At 44.4% G+C, this 20,953-nt stretch overlaps 1 protein-coding gene across 1 annotated transcript in view; it reads right to left on the reverse strand.

The window, feature by feature from the left end:
• Positions 1 to 20,953, reverse strand: part of TNFRSF21 (TNF receptor superfamily member 21) — a 71,303-nt gene that overhangs the window by 20,841 nt on the left and 29,509 nt on the right. The window contains exon 4 of the mRNA XM_003128430.4: positions 3,393 to 3,658. Within this exon, the coding sequence (XP_003128478.3) occupies positions 3,393 to 3,658 (266 nt within the window). The remainder of the gene's footprint in view (positions 1 to 3,392; positions 3,659 to 20,953) is intronic.

Here is a 20,953-nt window from a genome sequence, read left to right on the forward strand (position 1 = left end):
CCATTAACTCCCGGGGCAAAGTCTCAAATTGTTAGCAGTGCCACAATACACCCAGAATACAAATCCACCAGAAGATGGAAAGACTAAGCCTCAATTATGCCCCCTGTGTCTGAGTCTCTTGTTCAACTTGACAGATCCCAGAGATAAACTATGAACCAACTGTGCAATTAATAAGAGCTGGCAGCCAGAAATCCATGCTCGTTGGCTATTAAAATTAGAGTCAGAGCTGGGTCCACAGCGTTGCCAGACAATGACGGACACAATGAAAACATAGAACCAGAAGCTTCATACTTCCTTCTCAGCCTCCACCCTAACAAGCAGGCTACAGTGGCACCCAGGAGAAAGCTCTAGGATGTCTTGATACCACTGCTTCTTAGAAAATTACAAATAGATACTAGAATTGTTTTCGTATATTAAGATAAGGGGAAAAAAAAAAAAACTAAAGGGAACAAAGTTTGGCACTTGGGGAGTAGGTGTTTTTATTTTCCTATTTATTGGCCCAGTGATTTTTGCTATAATCACTCTCCCTGACATGCAGTCTCCTCCGTGGAGATGGCGCCTTTGGGTCCACCTTTTCCAGCACCTAAGGCAGTGCCTGGAATAAAGGAGATGCTCCATCAACACTGATGAAACTCAGAAGAACCCTCAGAGGACCACACAAAGGTCAGCTGGTATGGATAATACCACCATCACTATCTCTCCCAAGAAAGAAGTACCTTAAAGACTAGGTCCAAATTCTAAGGGACGGCTGAGCATACACAGAGAAACACAGACCTGCAGAAACGGAAAATGAAGCAAGTTTTAGGCAAACCTGCCCAACATTACAAAGCTCAGTCAGCCCTGCCAGGAAGGCAGGGAAACCACTCTCTGCTCTTCCTCAATTAAAATGAGAATAGTTCCTTCTCTCAATTTAACACAGTAAAACAAAGCCCTACCTCCAACCCTTTCTAAGGGTTTTAAATCACACAAGTCCTGTTTTCATTATAGAAAATAATTTAAAAAGTCACTTCTAATTCTACCACCTCGATTTAATAACGTAACAGTAACATTCATGCTTTTTCATTTTCTTATGTTTATATTTGTTTTTTTCTAATGAGAAGATCCTTTTGAACCATTAACAGTACCTCTCAATCATCCTTCCACCTTAGTAAATGTTCCATTTAACCAAATCCTGACATTGCATCAATTACATTTGACCTTTCTTGGAGGCATCAGCAAGGAGATCCAGTGCAGATACTAGATCCAAGGAGACATTTATTCTCAAGCATCTAAATCCTTCTTCAAATCTGCTGCTTCAAATCCTGCTGTATAGCATAAGGAACTGTATCTAATCACTTGTGAAGGAACATGATGGAGGATAATGTGAAAAAAAAAAGAATGTATAACTGGGTCATTTTGCTGTACAGCAGAAATTGACAGGACACTGTAAATCAACTATCATTAAAAAAATTAAAAACAAAAGAAAACCCTGCTGCTTGTCCTTAGCAGTTCTTTCCTTAAAGCCGATGCTCCAAGCAAGCACAATAATATTTTGCTTCTGGAGTCCCTTCATCTGAACTGCAGCCATTTCACTTAATTGGAGGTCACACCTCTTCTTTTCCTTTCCCCAAATCCAGCTCCTCAAAGCCTTCTTTTCATTGTGAACCATACTTAACTGAGATCATTTCTCAGAAAGTCACAAGGCACGGATGTGTGCCTTTGAATGTTGACCCCAGCTTCTCTTAGTCAATCTTTTTTTCTGAAATTCCACACTTCAAAGAAGTTAAAAAACACACCAGAAACTTTAAAGATCCATTGACTGCAGAGTCAATCAGCACCAATACATTTTTATCCAGACATTAGATAAAAGATCCATCAGATGAATGTCTACTTCAGTAATGAAGACACACTACCCTGTTCCTGTAAAACAATAAAGGCTTTTGGATTTCTTAAATATAAAAAATGAAGTCTCTTGACATACAAAATTCAGTGCAGAAATGATAGTAGATTAGAGCGGATGGCGGGGGTGGGGAGTGGGGGGGCATGTATCCCTCCAGCTCTTTTAGGTAATGAGTTGAGATCACTGGAAAAAAACCTCAGGCAGAATGGCCTTTGAAATTTTAAAGTGGATTTTATGAAGTCGCGGCTGCAGTGTTTTTTACTTTGAGAATATACTGCGAAACGTTCATCAAAATCTGTGAGAAATACGATTCAACAGCCAAACGTGTACTTAACCCAGGGCCTTTCAGGGAACCACACTATGATTAAGGAAGGCTAAGTAAAACGAGGGACATCATAACCCATGAATTGTAGGATATCTTTAATGCATCAGGCATTTCATACACCTTCTCCTCCCTTAATTAACCCTAGAAATGTGGCTTACAAGGGAGATGACAGAGGCAGAGATCGCTGAAGTAACCTACCCTGGGTCACGCAGCCAGAATTCAAATCCAGTGCCGTGTGACTCCAAAGCCAGGATTCATGGACCAATGACTATAAATGAATCACACTCCTGGGCCCCCTCAGTGTCTCCCTGACCAGCCCAAGGAGAAACGTCAGTTCTGTCGCTAACTGCTGCCAGCACCACCTGCCTGGTCAGGAGGTAAGAGGGAGCCTGAACCCCATCACAGAAAACATCCTCTGGACAGGGAAGTGAATAGAAGAAAAAAAAAAAAAAAAAAAAAAAAGGTCTTCCTTCTTGCTTTTGTTCAGAGTGTGTTATGCAAAATGAGACTGTAAATTGGGTAACGAGGAAGAGATGGAGCGGCTCAGTCTGACCCTAGGATCCACCCCAAAGGCAATGATTCTCAACTCTGCGCATTAAAATCACTTGGAAAGCTTTTAAAAATATTGATGCCTGAAAATACTGATTCCTAAGTCCTCCTAGAGATGCTAATTTGACTGGTCTACGGCAGGGTCCAAATATCAGAATTTTTAAAAGTTCTCTAGATAATTAATGAAAACCACTGAGAAGCACTGGCCTGGAAGAGGGTGTGTGTGTGTGTGCGCGTGTGTGTAAACCTAAACACCTACTATTAGTTATTTTCCCTTATCACACATACTTGGTAAAATCGGACGGCGCAGGGACCTAAGGTTAGTGGCAAAGACAGACGAGCCAGGAGTTCCTGTCGTCGAGGTGCAGTGGTTAACGAATCCGACTAGGAACCATGAGGTTGCAGGTTCGATCCCTGGCCTCGCTCAGTGGGTTAAGGATCCTGCGTTGCCGGTGATCTGTGGTTATGTTGCAGAGGCAGCTCGGATCCCGCGTTGCTGTGGCTCTGACGTAGGCCGGTGGCTACAGCTCCAATTCGACCCCAAAAGCTTGGGAACCCCCATATGCTGCGGGAGCAGCCCGACAAAACGCAAAAAGACCAAAAAAGAAAAAAAAAAGACAGACAAGCGGGCTGCATTACCTGGGTGGTATCTTCCATCAGGCCCCGGATCTTCTCCACGACATCGTTGCGCCGGTGCTGGCGCAGAGCGCTTATTAACTGGGCCAGGCTGGCCTCGGGACCCCGGATGGTCCAGTGCTGCAGCGCTGCGTACGCCCGCTCGTGGTCCGCCGTGTACCCGTTGGAGAAAGCTGCCACCTCCCTCTCGCTGGCATTACACAGAAACTGATAGATATCCTTCCACTGGCTTCCTACTTGGGCTGCTACAAGCTTCAGGATGTCGATACCTAAACCAGACACGAAAGAAAATAAAACACGAATACAGGCATGTGAAATCTCTCCATAAGGCCACTCTGTTTTAAGGAAACGAGAGAAGCACACTTTCCCATCACTGGAGCCCTTCCGAGGCCGGCAGTGCCTTCTTAGAAGCACGGGGCACACACAGCCTGTGCTGGGGACTGGTTAGGTACCCTCCTGCCACTGTCACCTCCTGGATGTGAAACCAGAAGAGCAACCTGGAAGTATAGTAAATCACCCCTAAAAGATGTTTTGAAAGCCAAATCCAAACTAAGTCACCAGAGCGATTCTGTGTTGCTGCTAAAAACACCTGGAACCCAAAAAATCTGAGACTTCATTTTTCATGAAATGAAGAAAAAGCTAAGCCACCGGTTCAAACTACAGTGGAGCGAATCCCACACTGTCTGGGGCAGAGGGGGTTCCGAGTCTCCCCATGGTGTCCATGAGACCCGCTGACAAAATACCCAGCTAATCCCACCCAGTGGAAGCATTCTTTAAAAACGTCTAACCTGGAGTTCCCGTCGTGGCGCAGTGGTTAACGAATCCGACTAGGAACCATGAGGTTGCGGGTTCGAGCCCTGCCCTTGCTCAGTGGGTTAACGATCCGGCATTGCCGTGAGCTGTGGTGTAGGTTGCAGACGCGGCTCGGATCCTGCATTGCTGTGCCTCTGGCGTAGGCCGGGGGCTACGGCTCCGATTCAACCCCTAGCCTGGGAACCTCCATATGCCGCGGGAGCGGCCCAAGAAATAGCAACAACAACAAAAGACAAAAAAAAAAAAAAAAAAAAAAAAAAAAAAGTCTAACCTCTTATCCTTTACAAGCCTTTTTTTTTTTTTTTTTTTTTTTTTTTTCCTGTCTTTTTAGGGCTGTGCTCTCAGTATATGGACGTTCCCAGTCTAGGGGTCGAACCAGAGCTGTAGCTGCCTGCCTACACCACAGCCACAGCAACGTAGGATCCAAGCCATGTTCGTGAGCTACACCACAGCTCACGGCAACACTAGATCCTAAGCCCAGCTGAGCAAGGCCAGGGATTGAACCTGTGTCCTCATGGATGCTAGTAGGATTCGTTACCTCTGAGCCACCCAGAAACTCCTCATGCCTTACAATCCTGTGCTCAACCAGCAGTTTTCTGATTATTAGTCAGTCTCCTAAGTTGACTTGTACAGTTACAGTGAAGATAACAGCAAAATGACAGTGTAATAATAATAGCCGTGATCTTCCAGGTATTATGTGAAGGCTTTGGTCTTGGAACATCTGTATAAAGCAACCCCATTCCAATTGTCTGGGTAAGAAAAAAATACAGAAGAGTTGGGCAATTTGCCCAATATCACAAAGGCAGATGGGTTGGGTTTTAAACCCAGCTCACCAGATAACATTATATATTGTCATTCTGGCCCATCAGTTACTTGTGAACTCAAGTCAGTGTGAAATGCAGACACCACTGATGGGGTGAACAGAGCGTGAAAGGCCAAAATCAAATCTTGGGGTCTGATAACTCAAGATAAGCACTGGGCACTGTCCCTCTGTGATGTGGGGCTTTTCCTGAGTGGCTTTGGTGTTTTTCTCCTTTTTGGCACCTTGCCTCTGCAATTAAGCATTGGCTTTTCCCAGATGTATCCATGGGTGCATGTATAACCTCCCAGTTAGGGCTCTTGATAGTTGTCACACGGGGTGGGGTGGGGGTGGGGGAGTGATCAGTCTTCTGAGTCAATACTGTATCTTTGGATGAGGCCATGCTCATATGCCCAGACACCAGAGCCATTATCATTCACGATGTCTTTAAAACTTTTCCTACTCAATAACCAAAAACATGGGCAGAAGACCTAACTAGACATTTCTCCAAAGAAGACATTACGGATGGCCAATTGACTCATGAAGAGATGCTCAATATTGCTAATTATTAGAGAAGTGCAAATCAAAACTACAAGGGGGTATCACCTCACTCCAGTCAGAAGGGCCACCGTCAAAAAGTCTACAAGCAACAAATGCTGAAGTGGGTGTGGAGAAAAGGGAACCCTCCTAGCTGTTGGTAGGAATGTAAACTGGTACAGCCACTATGGAGAACAATATAGAGGTTCCTTAACTACCATATGATCCAGCAAATCAACTCCTGAGCATATACCCAGAGAAAACTCTAACTCGAAAAGATACATGCACCCCAATGTTCGTTGTAGCACTATTCACAATAGTTAAGACATGGGGGAGTTCCCATCGTGGCTCAGTGGTTAACGAATCGACTAGGAACCATGAGGTTGCGGGTTTGATCCCTGGTCTTGCTCAGTGGGTTAAAGATCCGGTGTTGCCGTGAGCTGAGCTGTGGTATAGGTCGCAGACGCGGCTCGGATCCTGCATTGCTGTGACTCTAGCCTAGGCTGGAAGCTACAGCTCCGATTCGACCCCTAGCCTGGGAACCTCCATATGCCGCGGGAGTGGCCCAAGAAATGGCAAAAAAAAAAAAAAAAAAAGACATGGAAACAACCCAAATGTCCAGCGACAGAGGAGGGGATAAAGATGAGGTACATATATACACAATGAAATGTTACTCAGCCTTAAAGAAGAATGAAATAATGCTATCTGTAGCAACACGAATGGACCTAGTGATTATCACACTGTGAAGTAAGTCAGAGAACGATAAATATTTATTATGTGATATCACTTATATGTGGGATCTAAAAAAGTGATCCAGGAGTTCCCATCGTGGCTCAGTGGAAACAAATCTGACTAGTACCCATGAGGGAAGGTTCAATCCCTGGCCTTGCCCAGTGGGTTAAGGATCTGGTGTTGCAGTGAGCTGTGGTGTAGGTCGCAAACACAGCTTGGATCCTGGGTTGCTGTGGCTGTGGTGTAGGCCGGCAGCTGTAGCTCTTATTCGACTCCTAGCCTGGGAACCTCCATGTGCTGTGAGTGGGGCCCTAAAAAGACAAAGAAAGACCAAAAAAAAAAAAAAAAAAAAAAAAAAGAATCTGAGAAAGAATATGTGTGTCTGTGTGTATAGAATAATCCCTTTACTTTGGAAACTAACACAACATTGTAAATTAACTTTACTGCAATTTCAAAAAACACAACTCAAAAAAAAAAAAAAAAATGGAGTAAAGTTTCCAAGTGAAGCCGAGGGAAGAAAGCAGAAGAGGAGACTGAAGAGGCACTTACCCCATGATAGTTAATTGAATTCTTCAATTAACTGGAGAGTAATCAAGAGGGGGAAAAAAACCTTTTTTGCTTCAATTAGTTGTTAGGGAAAATATTTATAAAATGAGCTATCAATGTTTTGCCTCAGAAAATGGCAGTAAGAATTCCAGAAGTTTCTGTGTAAATGGAGGTCTTTGTGCTGCCTCCGTGGAAACCCTTTGCTGTGCAATCCCCCCGAAGCAGATCATTTCGAAGAGTCTGCACATCCTGACCCACCCCCTTGAAAATGGTTTCTGAAAGTCAGTTCCTGGTAGAAGGCTGCTTTTTTGTCAACTGGAAAAGAAGAATGCCACAAATTGAGACATCACTGTCCTTCCCACACTATTTTCCCTGGCAGAGGGAAATACGCTTGGACCCGTTGCTTTTCAATTTTCCTAGTGATATGTAGCCAGAGACAGAGCTTTTCATTTCAAGCAAACAGACGCCTCAAAAAAAAAAAAAAAATGTCCTATTTAAAACCCCACAGGTAACTTTCAAGAGCAAGCCAGCGCTCTGTGGTGGATGCGGTCGGTTCTTCCCAACACCAAAAGGCTTGTTAGTCCCTGAATCTTAATTTAGGCCAATTCGACGAAGGCTCACAGTGTCTTACATGGAAACATGACTGTGCGTTTTCTTGGACGTGGGACCTTTGCTTAAATCTTCGTAATGCCAGTGACAGTGTGGCTTTGGGCAAACCACTAACTGTCGTGGTGGCTTCCTCATTTGTACAGTGGAGATATTCCGTACGGTCTCTGGGGATGAGCTGATTAACATTTTCTATAGAGTTGATTTATTTTTGGAAGTACCGCATCATTATAAATGCTCCCTACACTGGGCACTACAACTTAAGACGAAACGCATTTCTGATGCAAACACACAGGCTTTATAGAGTAATTACAGAGTTTAAAAGGCTTATGCTTAACAATAGCTCCTTCTTCCAAAAGCCAGTATTTATGCTTTTTTTTTCAGCCACAAAATTAAAAAAAAAGAAGAAGAAGAAAAAGGAAAACACAAAGAATGAATACAATGAGATTTTGCTTCCACCAAAATTGACTGGAAGCTAATTTTAAGGCTCACAAATCAGATTTCATCTTATTCTCTTATTATGTAAATGTAGAGTCAACCCAGGTGAACCAGCCTGGGTGAGCAAGGTCCCCCATCACTGCCCCTTCCCACTACGGATACAATGAAAGATGGCAGAGCCAGGCATTCCCTCTGGAGACCCCAGCCTCTCAACCTAGCAAGGATCACAAAACAGAGGGAACATCGAAGACCAGTCTGAACTACCCCCTGACATTGCTGTCCCTTATCCCCATCCCCCCACTGCCAGCAAAGGGAAAAGGAAAACCTCCAAGAGCTCCCTCTGTGGCTAAGTGGCATTGAACCTGACTAGTATCCATGAGAACGTAGGTTCGATCCCTGGCCCTACTCAGTGGGTAAGGATCTGTCATGTCCAGCTACAGGGTAGGTTTCAGACACGGCTCAGATCTGGCGTTGCTGTGGCTGTAGTGTAGGCTGGCAGCTGCAGCTCCGATTTGATACCTAGCCTGGGAATATCCATATGCTACGCGTGTGGTCCTAAAAAGATTTAAAAAAAAAAAAAAAGGAAAAACCTTTGGATATTTCCAGGGTGTGTACTGGGCAGCCAATGTGCGTTACCTGTGTGCTGGACTGGAGCCCTGGTGAGATTTTAAGACAACGGACGCAGTTAGCACTCAGAAAATGAAGTTGCCCCAAGGTAGTGCAAACTTGGAGGATGGGATCTGAAGGTGTTCTTTGTTTAGAAAAAAAACGTTTCAGCCAACACTACACAATACAACTATAAGGAAAAGTAATAGCTTAATAGCCACCTCTGGGGAGGGAGGGGGATGTTACTGGACAGGTACACAGAGGGGACTTCAAAGGTATTCAGAAGGTCCCATTTCATAAGCTGCATGGTGGGGAAATGGGTCTTCTTTTTATTCTATGACTATATTTGACATTTATTATTCCTTTTAAAGCTATATATATATATATATATTTATATGTATGTACAAGTAACACTTACGTAGACATGTATTTCTGCAGATTTTATATATACACATTACTATGACGGATATATGTATATATATATATATATATGTTAACTGTTTAATTTTATTGGTGACGAATCTCAGGTAGAAAGGTTAATGACCAGTTCAGGTTTGCCCAGCTAGTTCGTGGTACCTCTCTGGTGGTTAACAGGGAATGTCATGTGGCACCAGAGAGGAGCATTATTAGTCACTGAAATTATGCCCCTCGGGCACAGCCATCTAGTTGACATATGAATGCACCCAGGGTTGGCCACGCTTGTGAGCTTCTTGCTGGCCTGTTATTACTGACCAAGCAGATGCTGGGAAAGTTTTTCTCTGGAGCTAGCAAGTGCAGTTCTTTTCTTTAAAACTATGGTACTCTTCAAAAAAAAAAAAAAAACCCAAGGAAGTTTCAGCAAGCTTCTTCTGTACCAGGCAAGGGGCAAGAGTAACTATTTTTGCACAGAGAACTTGCATATAGTCTCTGTTGCAATGCAAGTTCTCAACTCTGTTCACATGAATGCAGCCACAGATAATGTAAATGAACCCACATGCTGTAGTTCACCAACCCTTGAAATGGTAGCAAGTTAAAGAGACCCTAGCTAGGAGTTCCCCTTGTGGCTCAGTGGTAATGAAACCGACTAGTATCCATGAGAATGTGGGTTCGATCCCTGGCCTCATTCAGTGGGTTAAGGATCAGGCGTTGCCGTGAGCTGCAGTGCAAGGCTGCAGCTGCGCTAGGATCTGGAGTGGCTGTGGCTGTGGTGTAGGCCAGCAGCAGCAGCTGTGATTCCACCCCTAGCCTGGGAACCACCATATGCCATGGGCGCAGCCCTAAAAAGCCAAAAAAACCCAAACAACCAACCAAAAAAAAAAAACCCAAGCTAGACCATCAAATGGCCAAAGATTTGGAAAAGTACTGTGTGAAGAGAAACACACACACACACACACAATGAAAGTTCCTACCCCAATTATTAACCTCAGTGTGGCATTTCATTGACAGTAAAATAGAGACCAAATCTCTGCTCGGCCTGGTCATCTGTCCCACAGAGTTCTGAGAATTTTCATCTGGAATGGAGACACTCACTATGTGTTGAGTTCCTCTGATTTGCTTAGCTGAAGGTGATGCCAAGCCTCTTTTTTTTTTTTTCCTTAGGCTGAAAAGCAACACAAACTTCAGCCCACGAAAGTGCTGACTGATGGGGCAACAAGCCTAACTTCGCTTTTCTTGTGATGGCAAGTCCCGGGGCTCGGGGGCATGGCTAAAGTTGCTAAAGTCACGGAAGGAGTCACGCTCTATAAATCAGTGTCTGCACTTGCCAGGGGCTGTATCTGAGAAGGTGGTCCTGGCCCCAGGAAAGGGTGTGTGACTTTTATGGTGAAGGTAGTAAAAAGATCATGAACTTGGCCATCACCAGACAGGGTTTTAAAGGAAAGAACTACCGTGTCCCCATCCATAAACTGAAAAATACCATCTCTGATCCCAGAAAACCTTAAAGCACCTTAGCTGTCTTTCCTCTGTCCCCTCCTTTTCAGTGTGAACACAAGTCCCTGGGCAATGAACTTGAAAGGCGGGGGCAGTTCTGCACAGACATCAGTTTTAGCCCTAGCAGCACAATGAAGCCAGGCACCAGCATCCTAGCCTCCTGGGTTTTTCAGAACTCCATTAATATGGGACCTAAGGGGCACATGTGAAAGGACCATGCTGCCACCCCAGCTACACACAGAGCATCAGGGCATCAGGGCAGCATCCAGGGGCTCTTTGGAGTGAGCAGACTCTGCCCAGATCGGCCGTGAGGGAGCCCAAGACAAAGGCAAGAGGTGAGAAGCTGGGTTACTATGGAAGACGTGGCATTTTGCTATGTTATAAAACCCTGAATCAGATATAATCTGGACAGACAATCCTCATTCGAAGCTCATTTCTTTTAAAGCTCAATGGCCGCGCCAGTATGCAAAAGAGGGTTCTTCCTCATTTAATAAGAACCTTGATAAGTGAGGGTATTAAAGCTCTCTCCTTTTGGAGATAAATCTCTGAAATGAGTGCCAACCTTCAGAACCCATATTAAAGCCTCCCCTGGAAGAGGTCAGAGAGGACAGAGCTGGAAGAAACAAAGCCCGGCTGGAACCCACGACCCAACCCTCTGCATTTCATGCTGGACGACCCGCGTTTCGTACAGAACAGGTACATCCATGAGACAGACGAACGTGTCTCTAAGCTTTTGGCTGGTACCACATGCTCATCATGAAAAGACTGATGTATTCCCACTGCATCTCCCATCCTTGGTCAATGTAATGGCAGTTCCCATTATTCTAGAAAAAGAAGTGGGGGAACAAATAATGAGAAAACTCCCATGGAGGCAATTAGTACACAAACTCCTCCAAGGACGGATGACTCTACAGTTATCCCTGTGCTGGTGTACACACACACACACACATCTCCTGAGTCATACATGTGGAAAACAGAACATATGAGCTCTAAACCACTTCCCTTTTACTACCAGCCTGACCCCCCCCAACCCAACAAACATGCTGTGACCTCAGGCTTGCCAACTGCAGGCACAAAGGCAAAGAGGGACACAGTGCATAAAACATAAAATGTCTGTACAGAGCAAGGTAGGTCAAGGTCAGAAATCTGAACAAAAGCCTGGCTTTCACATTTCATGAACAACGGTCATGTCCCCAGAGATGCCTTTTCTGGACACCTTCTGCCCAAGCCCCATGTCTGCTTTGATCCCCATTAACGGCAGCACCTCCGGGAGCCTAGCACAGAATAAAAGATAGTACAATGACTCTCTGTGAATGAATGAGTGAATGAATGAATGAGATCCCTGGCCTCACTCAGCAGGTTAAAGGATCCAGCATTGCCATGAGCTGTGGTGTAGGTCGCAGATGCGGCTTGGATCTGGCCTTGCTATGGCTGTGGTGCAAGCCAGCAGCTGCAGCTTCAATTGGACCCCTGGCCTGGGAACTTCCATACACCTTGGGTACAGCTCTAAAGAGACAAAAAAAAAAAAAATTCCCTTCCCTTCCCTATTGAGATCTAAAAGTTGGAGGAATGGTTCATTTGAAACCCCAGAAGTGATTTCCAAAGCAGAATGAATCCCCATCTTGCTGAATATCACAAGCTCAGATGAATCTCAGAAGCAACTGACAACCACTGTGCAAAGGTCTCCTGGTTAATGGGTGGACCGTTCACCAAGGACAAACTCTATCCAAGCAGTAGGTGATTTTCTAGATGGGAGACATACATTTCACTGATGCCGTCAGGAACACTAAGAACCTTTTCTTTCCTTCCAAGGAGGAAAATGAAAAACACCCCCAGAAGACTGCAAATGCCCTCTTCCTCCTGATCTTAGCCTGTGTCTGAAGCTACGCATTTATTCATTCCACAGAAATGCACTTACTGAGCACCAGATGCAAATCTAGGCACTGGGGAGGGGGCGAGGAAGGAGGCAGGACAAAATCCTCTTTTGGTGAAGCCTGCATTCTGCTGGGGGAGGTGGGACGTAATCAAATAGTCCATGTGTTAGATAGCCAGGGTGGCCAAGGCGAAAAAGGTGGGGGGGGAGGGCTGCAATTCTAGATACGGGGTCTTCTCCCCCATTATCTCAGAGAAGACTCCACTGAGCTAATGCTGGAACCAAGCCCTAATGGAGGTGAAGGAGCAAGCCCTGTAGAGGGAAGAGCAGGTGCAAAGAGTGTTTGCACCATGTTCAAGGAGGGGCAGGGAGGTTGATGTGGCTGTAGCAAGTAAGGGATGGGGAGGACAGTGGGCATCGGAGACTGGAGACCAATGGTCAGGAGGGGCATGTGAACTGCACTGGGCTTTGCGTACAATGGACCATCACTGGGGATCTTGACTTTTCAATGTCAGGAATGACGCGAACTGACTTACACTGAACAGGATCGCTCTGGCCATTGTGTCAAGAGCAAACCACAAGGAGCCCAGGCGGAAGTGGAACAGCCAGTTAAGAGTTCCTGGCAATGATCCAGACAGGGGCTTGTGGGAGTGGGGTGTGGAAATGAGGGGAAATGGTCCATTTTTGCATCTATTTTGAAGGTAGAGTTGATGGGACTGGCTAGCGGATCGAATGTGGGGTGAGAAAGAAGGAAAGGCGTTAAGGATGACTCTAAGGTTTTGCTCTGAGCAGCAGGAAGACCAGAGGTGCCACTTTCCACACTGGGTACCTGATGTGAGGGATGTAGGGATTCGAGTCACACATCTTCATTGGGAGGTGCCTGTAAGACACCTGTGTCTATCAGGCAGGCGGCGAGGCTCTCCCCATGCTGAGTTCAGGTGCAAGATCCAGGCTGGATAGATGCACTTGGGAATCAGCAGCAGACAGATGGTACTTAGGGAGGAAGAGTGGGCAGGGAGAAAGGAGGGGCAAGTCCTGAGTCCCTGGGCTCTCCATGATTCAGAGGTCAGGTCGCGCTAGCCAAGGAACTGGAGAAGGAACAGCTTGAAGGGTGAGAGGAGAACCAAGAGAGGGTGTTGTCTTAGGCCAGGGGAGGGAAGTATTTCAGGAAGAAGGGAATCAAGGCTGCCAAAAGCCAATAGGCCAGTAAAGGGAAGCTCACAACTGAAAATGCTTGGAATTTTGGAATCGTGTTGTCAGACTAGGTGGAAAGGAAGCAAGACTGGGGCTAAAACATGGCCACCACAGATTCTAAGACCTCTGAAGGCATTTTTTTTTTTTTTTTTGTCTTTTGTCTTTTTTGTTGTTGTTTTGTTGTTGTTGTTGTTGCTACTTCTTGGGCCGCTCCCGCGGCATATGGAGGTTCCCAGGCTAGGGGTTGAATCGGAGCTGTAGCCACCGGCCTACGCCAGAGCCACAGCAACGCGGGATCCGAGCCGCGTCTGCAACCTACACCACAGCTCACGGCAATGCCGGATCGTTAACCCACTGAGCAAGGGCAGGGACCGAACCCGCAACCTCATGGTTCCTAATCGGATTCGTTAACCACTGCGCCACGACGGGAACTCCTTCTTTTTTTTTTTTTTTTTTTTTTTTTTTAAAAGGCATTTTTTAAAAACTGAAGTACAGTTGATTTCCAATGTTTCAGGTGTACAGCAAAGTGATTCAGATATGTATATATTTTTTTACAGATTCTTTTCCATTATAGGTTATTACAAGATATTGAGTAAAGCTCCCTCTGCTATGCATAGGATCTTGTTATTTACCTATTTTATATATAGTAGCATGTGTCAGTTAATGCCAAAGTCCCAATTTGCCTTTGGTAACCACAAGTTTGTTCTCCATGTCTTGAGTCTAATTTTATTTTGTAAATAAGTTCACTTGTATCACTTCTTTAGATTCCACATAGGAGCGATCTACGGTTTTTCTTTTGGTTGCCCCCATGGAAGTTCCCGGGCTAGGGATTGAATCCATGCCACAACAGCGACCTGGGCTGCTGCAGTGACAACGCTGGATCCTTCTCCCACTGCACCACAAGGGAACTCCTAAGCGATATATGTTTTTAATCAATGCCTTTCCATAGCTTGCTTGCAGGGTTTTTCTTTCCCCGAGTGGTGTATAATCTCACAGTCAGTGGGTCTTAGATTTGACTAAATATAGTAAGAATTTTTATTTATTTAACGTGTAAACTTGAACCTACCTAGTTTTTACAATCTGACATGGCATCAAAAACCTCATAAATCAAAGTCTGTACATACACTGCAACGGTAACGACCAATTACTTATGAAGAGAGAGCAAAAGAATTCTAGAAATCCCTCCTCCCCTGCCAAATCTGCTTACATAATACCAGACCAGGTTGATTCAAGGACACTCATTTATAAGGAATTTTTTTTTTTCCTACTTGTATTTTAGCCTTATGTGGGGAAAATGCCAATGTGTTTTTCAGTATCCCAAATAGCTTAAATTCAAAAGCTGTTAGTTAGATAGATTAGAGAATAAAATATACATTAAAAAAATAAATACCTGGGAGTTCCCTTCATGGCTCAGCAGTTAACGATCCCGACTAGGATCCAAGAGGATATAGGTTCGCTCCCTGGCCTCACTCAGTGGGCAGGATCGGGTATTACTGTGAGCTGTGGTACATGCTGCAAGCTCAGCTCAGATCCCGTGTTGCTGTGGCTGTGGCATAGGCCGGCGGCTACAGCTCTGATTCGACCCCTAACCTGGGAACTTCCATATGCTGCAGGAGTGCCCTAAAAAGCAAAAAACAAGCAAACAAAAAATAAAAAATAAATATCAGAGTTCCCGTTGTGGCTCAGTGTAAGGAACCCGAATAGTATCTATGAGGATGTGGGTTCGATCCCTGGCCTCACTCAGGAGGTTAAAGATCCAGCATTGCTATGAGCTGCGGTGTAGGTTACAGACGTGAATCAGTGTTGCTGTGGCTGGGGTGTCGGCTGGCAGCTGCAGCTCCGATTCAACCCCTAGCGTGGGAACCTCTATATGCCATAGGTGCAGCCCTAAAACAATAAAAATTAATTAACTAATTAATTAATACCTGTCCTCTAAATGCCTGGAGGGAGAAGCCATCAGTGGGTGAGCCTACCAAGTGCAAAGGCCACCTCTCTTGAGACTCTGTGCAGGAGTCTCGCTTTCTAGGCTGTCTCGATAAAGACGCTTTTCTCCTGCGATGGTTTTGTGCGCTTTCTAATCCTCAAACATCCAAGAGGTGCAACCGAAAGGTGCCTTCAGCTGAAAACTGCATTACTGGGAGCAAAGGTGGAAAAGGTGGGGGTGTGGGGGTGGAAAACAGCTCCCCTGTTCCAACCTGTTCCCTTTAATGACTGCAGCCCTGGGGGCAGAGCAAGGACCCAGCAGCCTCTTAAACCGAACAGTCTGCTCCCTTCAGCCTGGCTTCCCGGTGTTTACACTTCAAGCCTACTTCCCATAGGAAATCTGGGCTGACAGACAGGATGACTGTCTGGAATTTTGAGTCCAGGAGGCTTCTGGCAAAGGAAGGAGCATTTCTGCTGTCTGGGGCTGAGAAAACCAAGTCCAACAGATGTGAGTTCCGATTAGCAGGACTCCATCACCTCTGACTTACTTGAAACAGCCTTAATTTTTGCAAACAGCCCTCAGAGGCCCTCAGCCGGGGGGTATCTGGTATGAGAATTTTTCCATGTCAGGCCATTCAAGCAAAACGTAAAAAAGGAGGAAATTGGAGTGTCTTCTAACAGAGGAAAACTCGTTACTGAGGACAGTTTGGTGGTGGTTTCATTTCAGAACAAGCTGGGAGGGAAATTAATTTTTCTTGCTTGAGCATGGCTAAAAAGAAAAAAAAAATCAACCACAGAAACCTAGAAATTTCTAACATTCAAAAAATCTTAAACCTAGCAACATGGATGGAACTAGAGATTCTCATACTGAGTGAAATAAGTCAGAAAGAGAAAGACAAATGCCATATGATATCACTTATATCTGGAATCTAATATGTGGCACAAATGAACCTTTCCACAGAAAAGAAAATCATGGACTTGGAGAATGGACTTATGGTTGCCGAGGGGGAGGGGGAGGGAGTGGGATGTTTTGGGAGCTTGAGGTTAATGGATGCAGACTATTGCTTGTGGAATGGATTAGCAATGAGATCCTGCTGTATAGCCCTGGGAACGATGTCTAGTCACTTATGACAGAGCATGATAATATGCGAAAAAAGAATGTATACATGTATGTGTAACTGGGTCACCATGCTGTACAGTAGAAAAAAAAAATTGTATTGGGGAAATAACAATTTAAAAAAATTTTTTTTTAGGGAGTCCCTGTCGTGGCTCAGTGGTTAACGAATCTGACTAGGAACCACGAGGTTTCGGGTTTGATCCCTGGCCTCGCTCAGTGGGTTAAGGATCCGGCGAGCTGTGGTGTAGGTTGCAGACGTGGCTCGGATCCTGCATTGCTGTGGCTCTGGTGTAGGCCAGTGGCTGCAGCTCCGATTCAACCCCTAGCCTGGGAACCTCCATATGCCACGGGAGTGGCCCAAGAAATGGCAAAAAGACAAAAAAAAGGAAAAAAAAAATTTTTAAATTTTAAATCTAGGTTATTATAAATCCAGATTCTAAGACTTAGAAAAATAAATCCAGATGCTGAGAATCAAGGGGCAGTATTCAGAATCAAACTGGTGCCTGAGTTGAAAACCTAGCACTGCTGGAGTTCTCCTCGTGGCTCAGTGGTTAACAAACTTGGCTGGTGTTCATGAGTACGAGGGTTCGATCCCTGGCCTTGCACAGTGGGTTAAGAATCTGGCATTGCCGTGAGCTCTGGTATAGGTCATGGACATAGCTGGGATCCCATGTTGCTGTGGCTTTGGTATAGGCCAGCAGTGGTAGCTCCAATTTGACCCCTAGCCTAGGAACCTCCATATGCCACCGGTGCAGCCCTACAAAGACAAAAAGACAAAAAAGAAAAGAAAAAAAAAAAAAAAACTGGCACTGCCCCTTTCTAGCTGTGGGACCTTGGGCAAGTGACTCTCAGTACCTCAGTTTCCCCATCTGTAAAATGGTGATGATAGTGGCCATCCTTATGGGGTTAAGAAAATTAAGTCTGTAGTTACACAAATGCGTAGAACAGAATATGGCCTCGAATAAGCATAAGTCTTTGTTAAAGAAAAGTAGACCATGAAAACTTAAAGGTAGCAAAAAAAAAAAAAAAAAAACTTAATGGTAGCAGAAATCTTTCTTACAAGATTAGAAAATTATATTAATAAGTCCGGTTATGTCATCTTTTGCACCCCCAAATCACCTTGCAATCTTGCCTATGTGTGTCATAGCAAACACCCCCAGAACCTCACTTCAGAAAGAAATAATGTGGAAAAGTACTTATTACTGAATTCCCAATGCACTTCATTTGTTCTTCATTTCTGAACACTGCTTATGGTGGTTTTAATAATTCAGATGAAATGTTAATTCCTGCAAATTGATTGAAGAGGATATGGAGGTTGATCAAACGCCTCCAGGACACAACTTTCAGTCACTCCACCTCTGTCCCTTACTAACCCCTGCAACTTCAGGGAAATATTTTTCAAGAAACTCCCCTCCTGCATTTCAATTGCGTCTTACTGCTTCCCCTTGAAAAAAGATGAAGTCTACAGAATTGTGAATCTGGGAGACGCATTTCCTTCATAAGCACCAATAACGACCAGTTCTCTTATACTGGACCAATCCTAGGGAGGAAGCCCAATTTGGGAAGAAAAGAAACATTTCTTTTCTTGGCCTGATGTGGGGATTTGTAAGGACCCAGAACAGAGAACAGGGTTGTTACGGAGTAGAATCTAAAGACAAGAGACGATGCATTTCTGCTTATTTGCTGGGACGATGATGTCCCATTTCGCTTTGTTTGAACAGTGAGTTGTGGGTAGGGGAGCGGATGGAAGAAATCAAAAATATATTATCAGAAACTCAAAGGCAAAAATATAGCTCAGTGCCAGGACAGTGTCTGAACCTTTTAAGTAAATGCACCAAGCAAATTCTGTCTGTTTCTTAAGCAGCCTTATTGTTTTCCCTAATAGCCTTTGGGCACAGACTGGGAACATCAAAGTTATGCAAATAACATCGATAGACCTCGAGATGATCGCAAGCAGGGAAGTCAGACAAAGACAAGTATCACGTGATATGACTTAAATATGGAATCTGAAAAGATGATACAAATGAACTTATTTATAAAACGAAACAAGACTCCCAGGGTTCGAAAACAAACTTACAGTTACCAAAGGGGAAAGGGAGAAGAAGGGATAAATTAGGGGTTTGGGATTAACTGGTGCAGACCACTACATATAAAATAAACAACAAAACCCCACTGTATAGCACTGGGAACTATATTCAATATCTTATAATGACCTATAATGGAAAAGAATCTGAAAAAGAATACATATATATATATATATATATACATATATATATATATATATGTATGTATGACTGAATCATTTTGCTGTACCAGAAACTAACACAACATTGTAGATCAACCATAGGTCAAATTTTTTTTTTAATTTAAAAATTTAACAAAAGAAAAAGCATCATGGAGTTCCTGTTGTGGCTCAGCGGTTAAAGAACATGACTAGTATCCATGAAGATATGGGTTTGATCCCGGGCCTTGCTCAGTGGATTAAGGATCCAACATTGCCACGAGCTGTGGTGTCAGTCACAGACTCGGCAGGGATCCCACATTGCTGTGGCTGTGGCGTAGGCTGGTGGTTACAACTCCAATTGGGAACTTCCACATGCCTCGGGTGCGGCCCTAAAAAGACCCAAAAAATGAAAGAAAAGAAAAAAGAAAAAGCATTTTAGAATCAAGTTCTACAGAATAAGCCCTTTGTCTTATTGCTGCTGCAGGTACAAAGTCTGCTCAAGAAAGAGCACAGCGGTTGCTTTCACAATCCCTTTTGCAGTCCACTGAAAGGAGGGGCTGTCTTTATATAACATGTGCTCTAGGAAACTACACCAGGGAGGGGGTTCCCATCGTGGCCCAGTGGTTAATGAACCCAACTAGCATCCATGAGGACGCAGGTTCGATCCCTGGCCTCGACCAGTGAGTTAAAGATCTGCTGTTGCCGTGAGGTCTCAGACGCGGCTCGGATCCCATGTTGTTGTGGCTGTGGTGTAGGCCAGTGGCTGCAGCTCTAATTTGACCCCTAGCCTGGGAACTTCCATATGCCAAGGGTGCAGCCCGCCGCCCCCCAAAAAGCAAAATAAAATACAATAAAAATGACAAAAACATAACACATGGAACATTACCAGTAGACTTACAACTTGATGACAATGGAATGGGTAATAAACTTTTAAATAAATTCTGAAGGGACTCTCAACTCCTGTTGCTGAAAAGCACACAGGATAGGAAACCAGAGTACCGTCCCAATCTACCAAGCAGAAAACTGCTATGACTTCAGAAAGGAAGGAAACATACAACCTGCCACAGCACCCTGGGGCTCCCATCCCCCTGGCCACATAAGGTCTCATCTTGTGCTGCCAACACTCGAATTCCATGAACGTAGGGTAGCAGTTTTGTGGAATTCAACTTTTAAACCATAAATCCATGGTAGGCGGAGAAGAGCACGTGGAGCCAAGTAAGAGGCTCTCGTTGGCAAGAGAGGATGGGAACTACTGGCCTGCCTTCAGAGGGCTGGGGGTCTATACGGCATTGTCCGCTAAAGGTGGGCAAGGGTATGTGAGGTCTTAACGTGATCTCTTGTTCAAAAGACCCAGGACAAGGCGATGTTATTCCCACCCTCACCCTCATACGCAATTCAGTGTAAAATGGACAAGGACCAAAAAAAGATCTTATGATACAAGGTTATCTGCTGCCCAGAGCTCACTGCGATCAGATCAACAAGGTATTGTTTCTGAGCACCTGGAATGGTTTCTTTTAAACAGAACCTCTCTTTGTTATGGGATTTTACCCAGACACATTTTCGAGAACAGCAATTTGGAAAGAAGAGAGCTTCCTTAAAAAAAAAAAGAAGAAGAAGAAGAAAGAAAGAAAGGAAAAGAAAAGAAAAAAAGAAAAACACCTGAAATAGAAACACCGAAATGCCAAATCCCAGGGAAAAAGGTTAAACTACTGGAGGGAAGCGATAGTAACATCTGAATGAGATGACGGTAATTTAGTTGGAAAAGCGTATGTTGAAGTACGACTTCCATGGAAAGTCAGGTCAGGTCCTGTTTGATCTGGCACTTCCATTCTTTCTACAAACTAGGATATTGTTTCCAGGACGGGGAGCCTAGGAGCTTATAAGGTTACAGTGGCCATCAGGATGTCATTGCATGAAATTGCTTTCCACTGTTGGACCAGATTTATTTCTATAACTCCCTGTGTTCTCGAGAATTCTGAAAACTACACTGCAAGAGAGCTGACCAAAATCTAATCCACAAATGCAGCTACTAAACGGGTGAAGTCGTGTCTTTAATAAAGTGAAGAATGAAAGGCGAGTTCCAAATATTTACATAATTGAGCAGGAGGGTCACATTGTTTTCTGCTTATTAGGTATATTAGAGCAAGTGTCCTGCCTGGCCACTTAAAGGATAATTTAAAGAGCTATGGACACCTAGGTGGAATCTAATGCCAGAGGATAAAGTATGCTATCCATCAAGGGCCTTAAG

The sequence above is a fragment of the Sus scrofa genome, chromosome 7 (genome assembly GCF_000003025.6).
Source record: "Sus scrofa isolate TJ Tabasco breed Duroc chromosome 7, Sscrofa11.1, whole genome shotgun sequence".
In the NCBI taxonomy this organism is placed as follows: Eukaryota; Metazoa; Chordata; class Mammalia; order Artiodactyla; family Suidae; genus Sus; species Sus scrofa.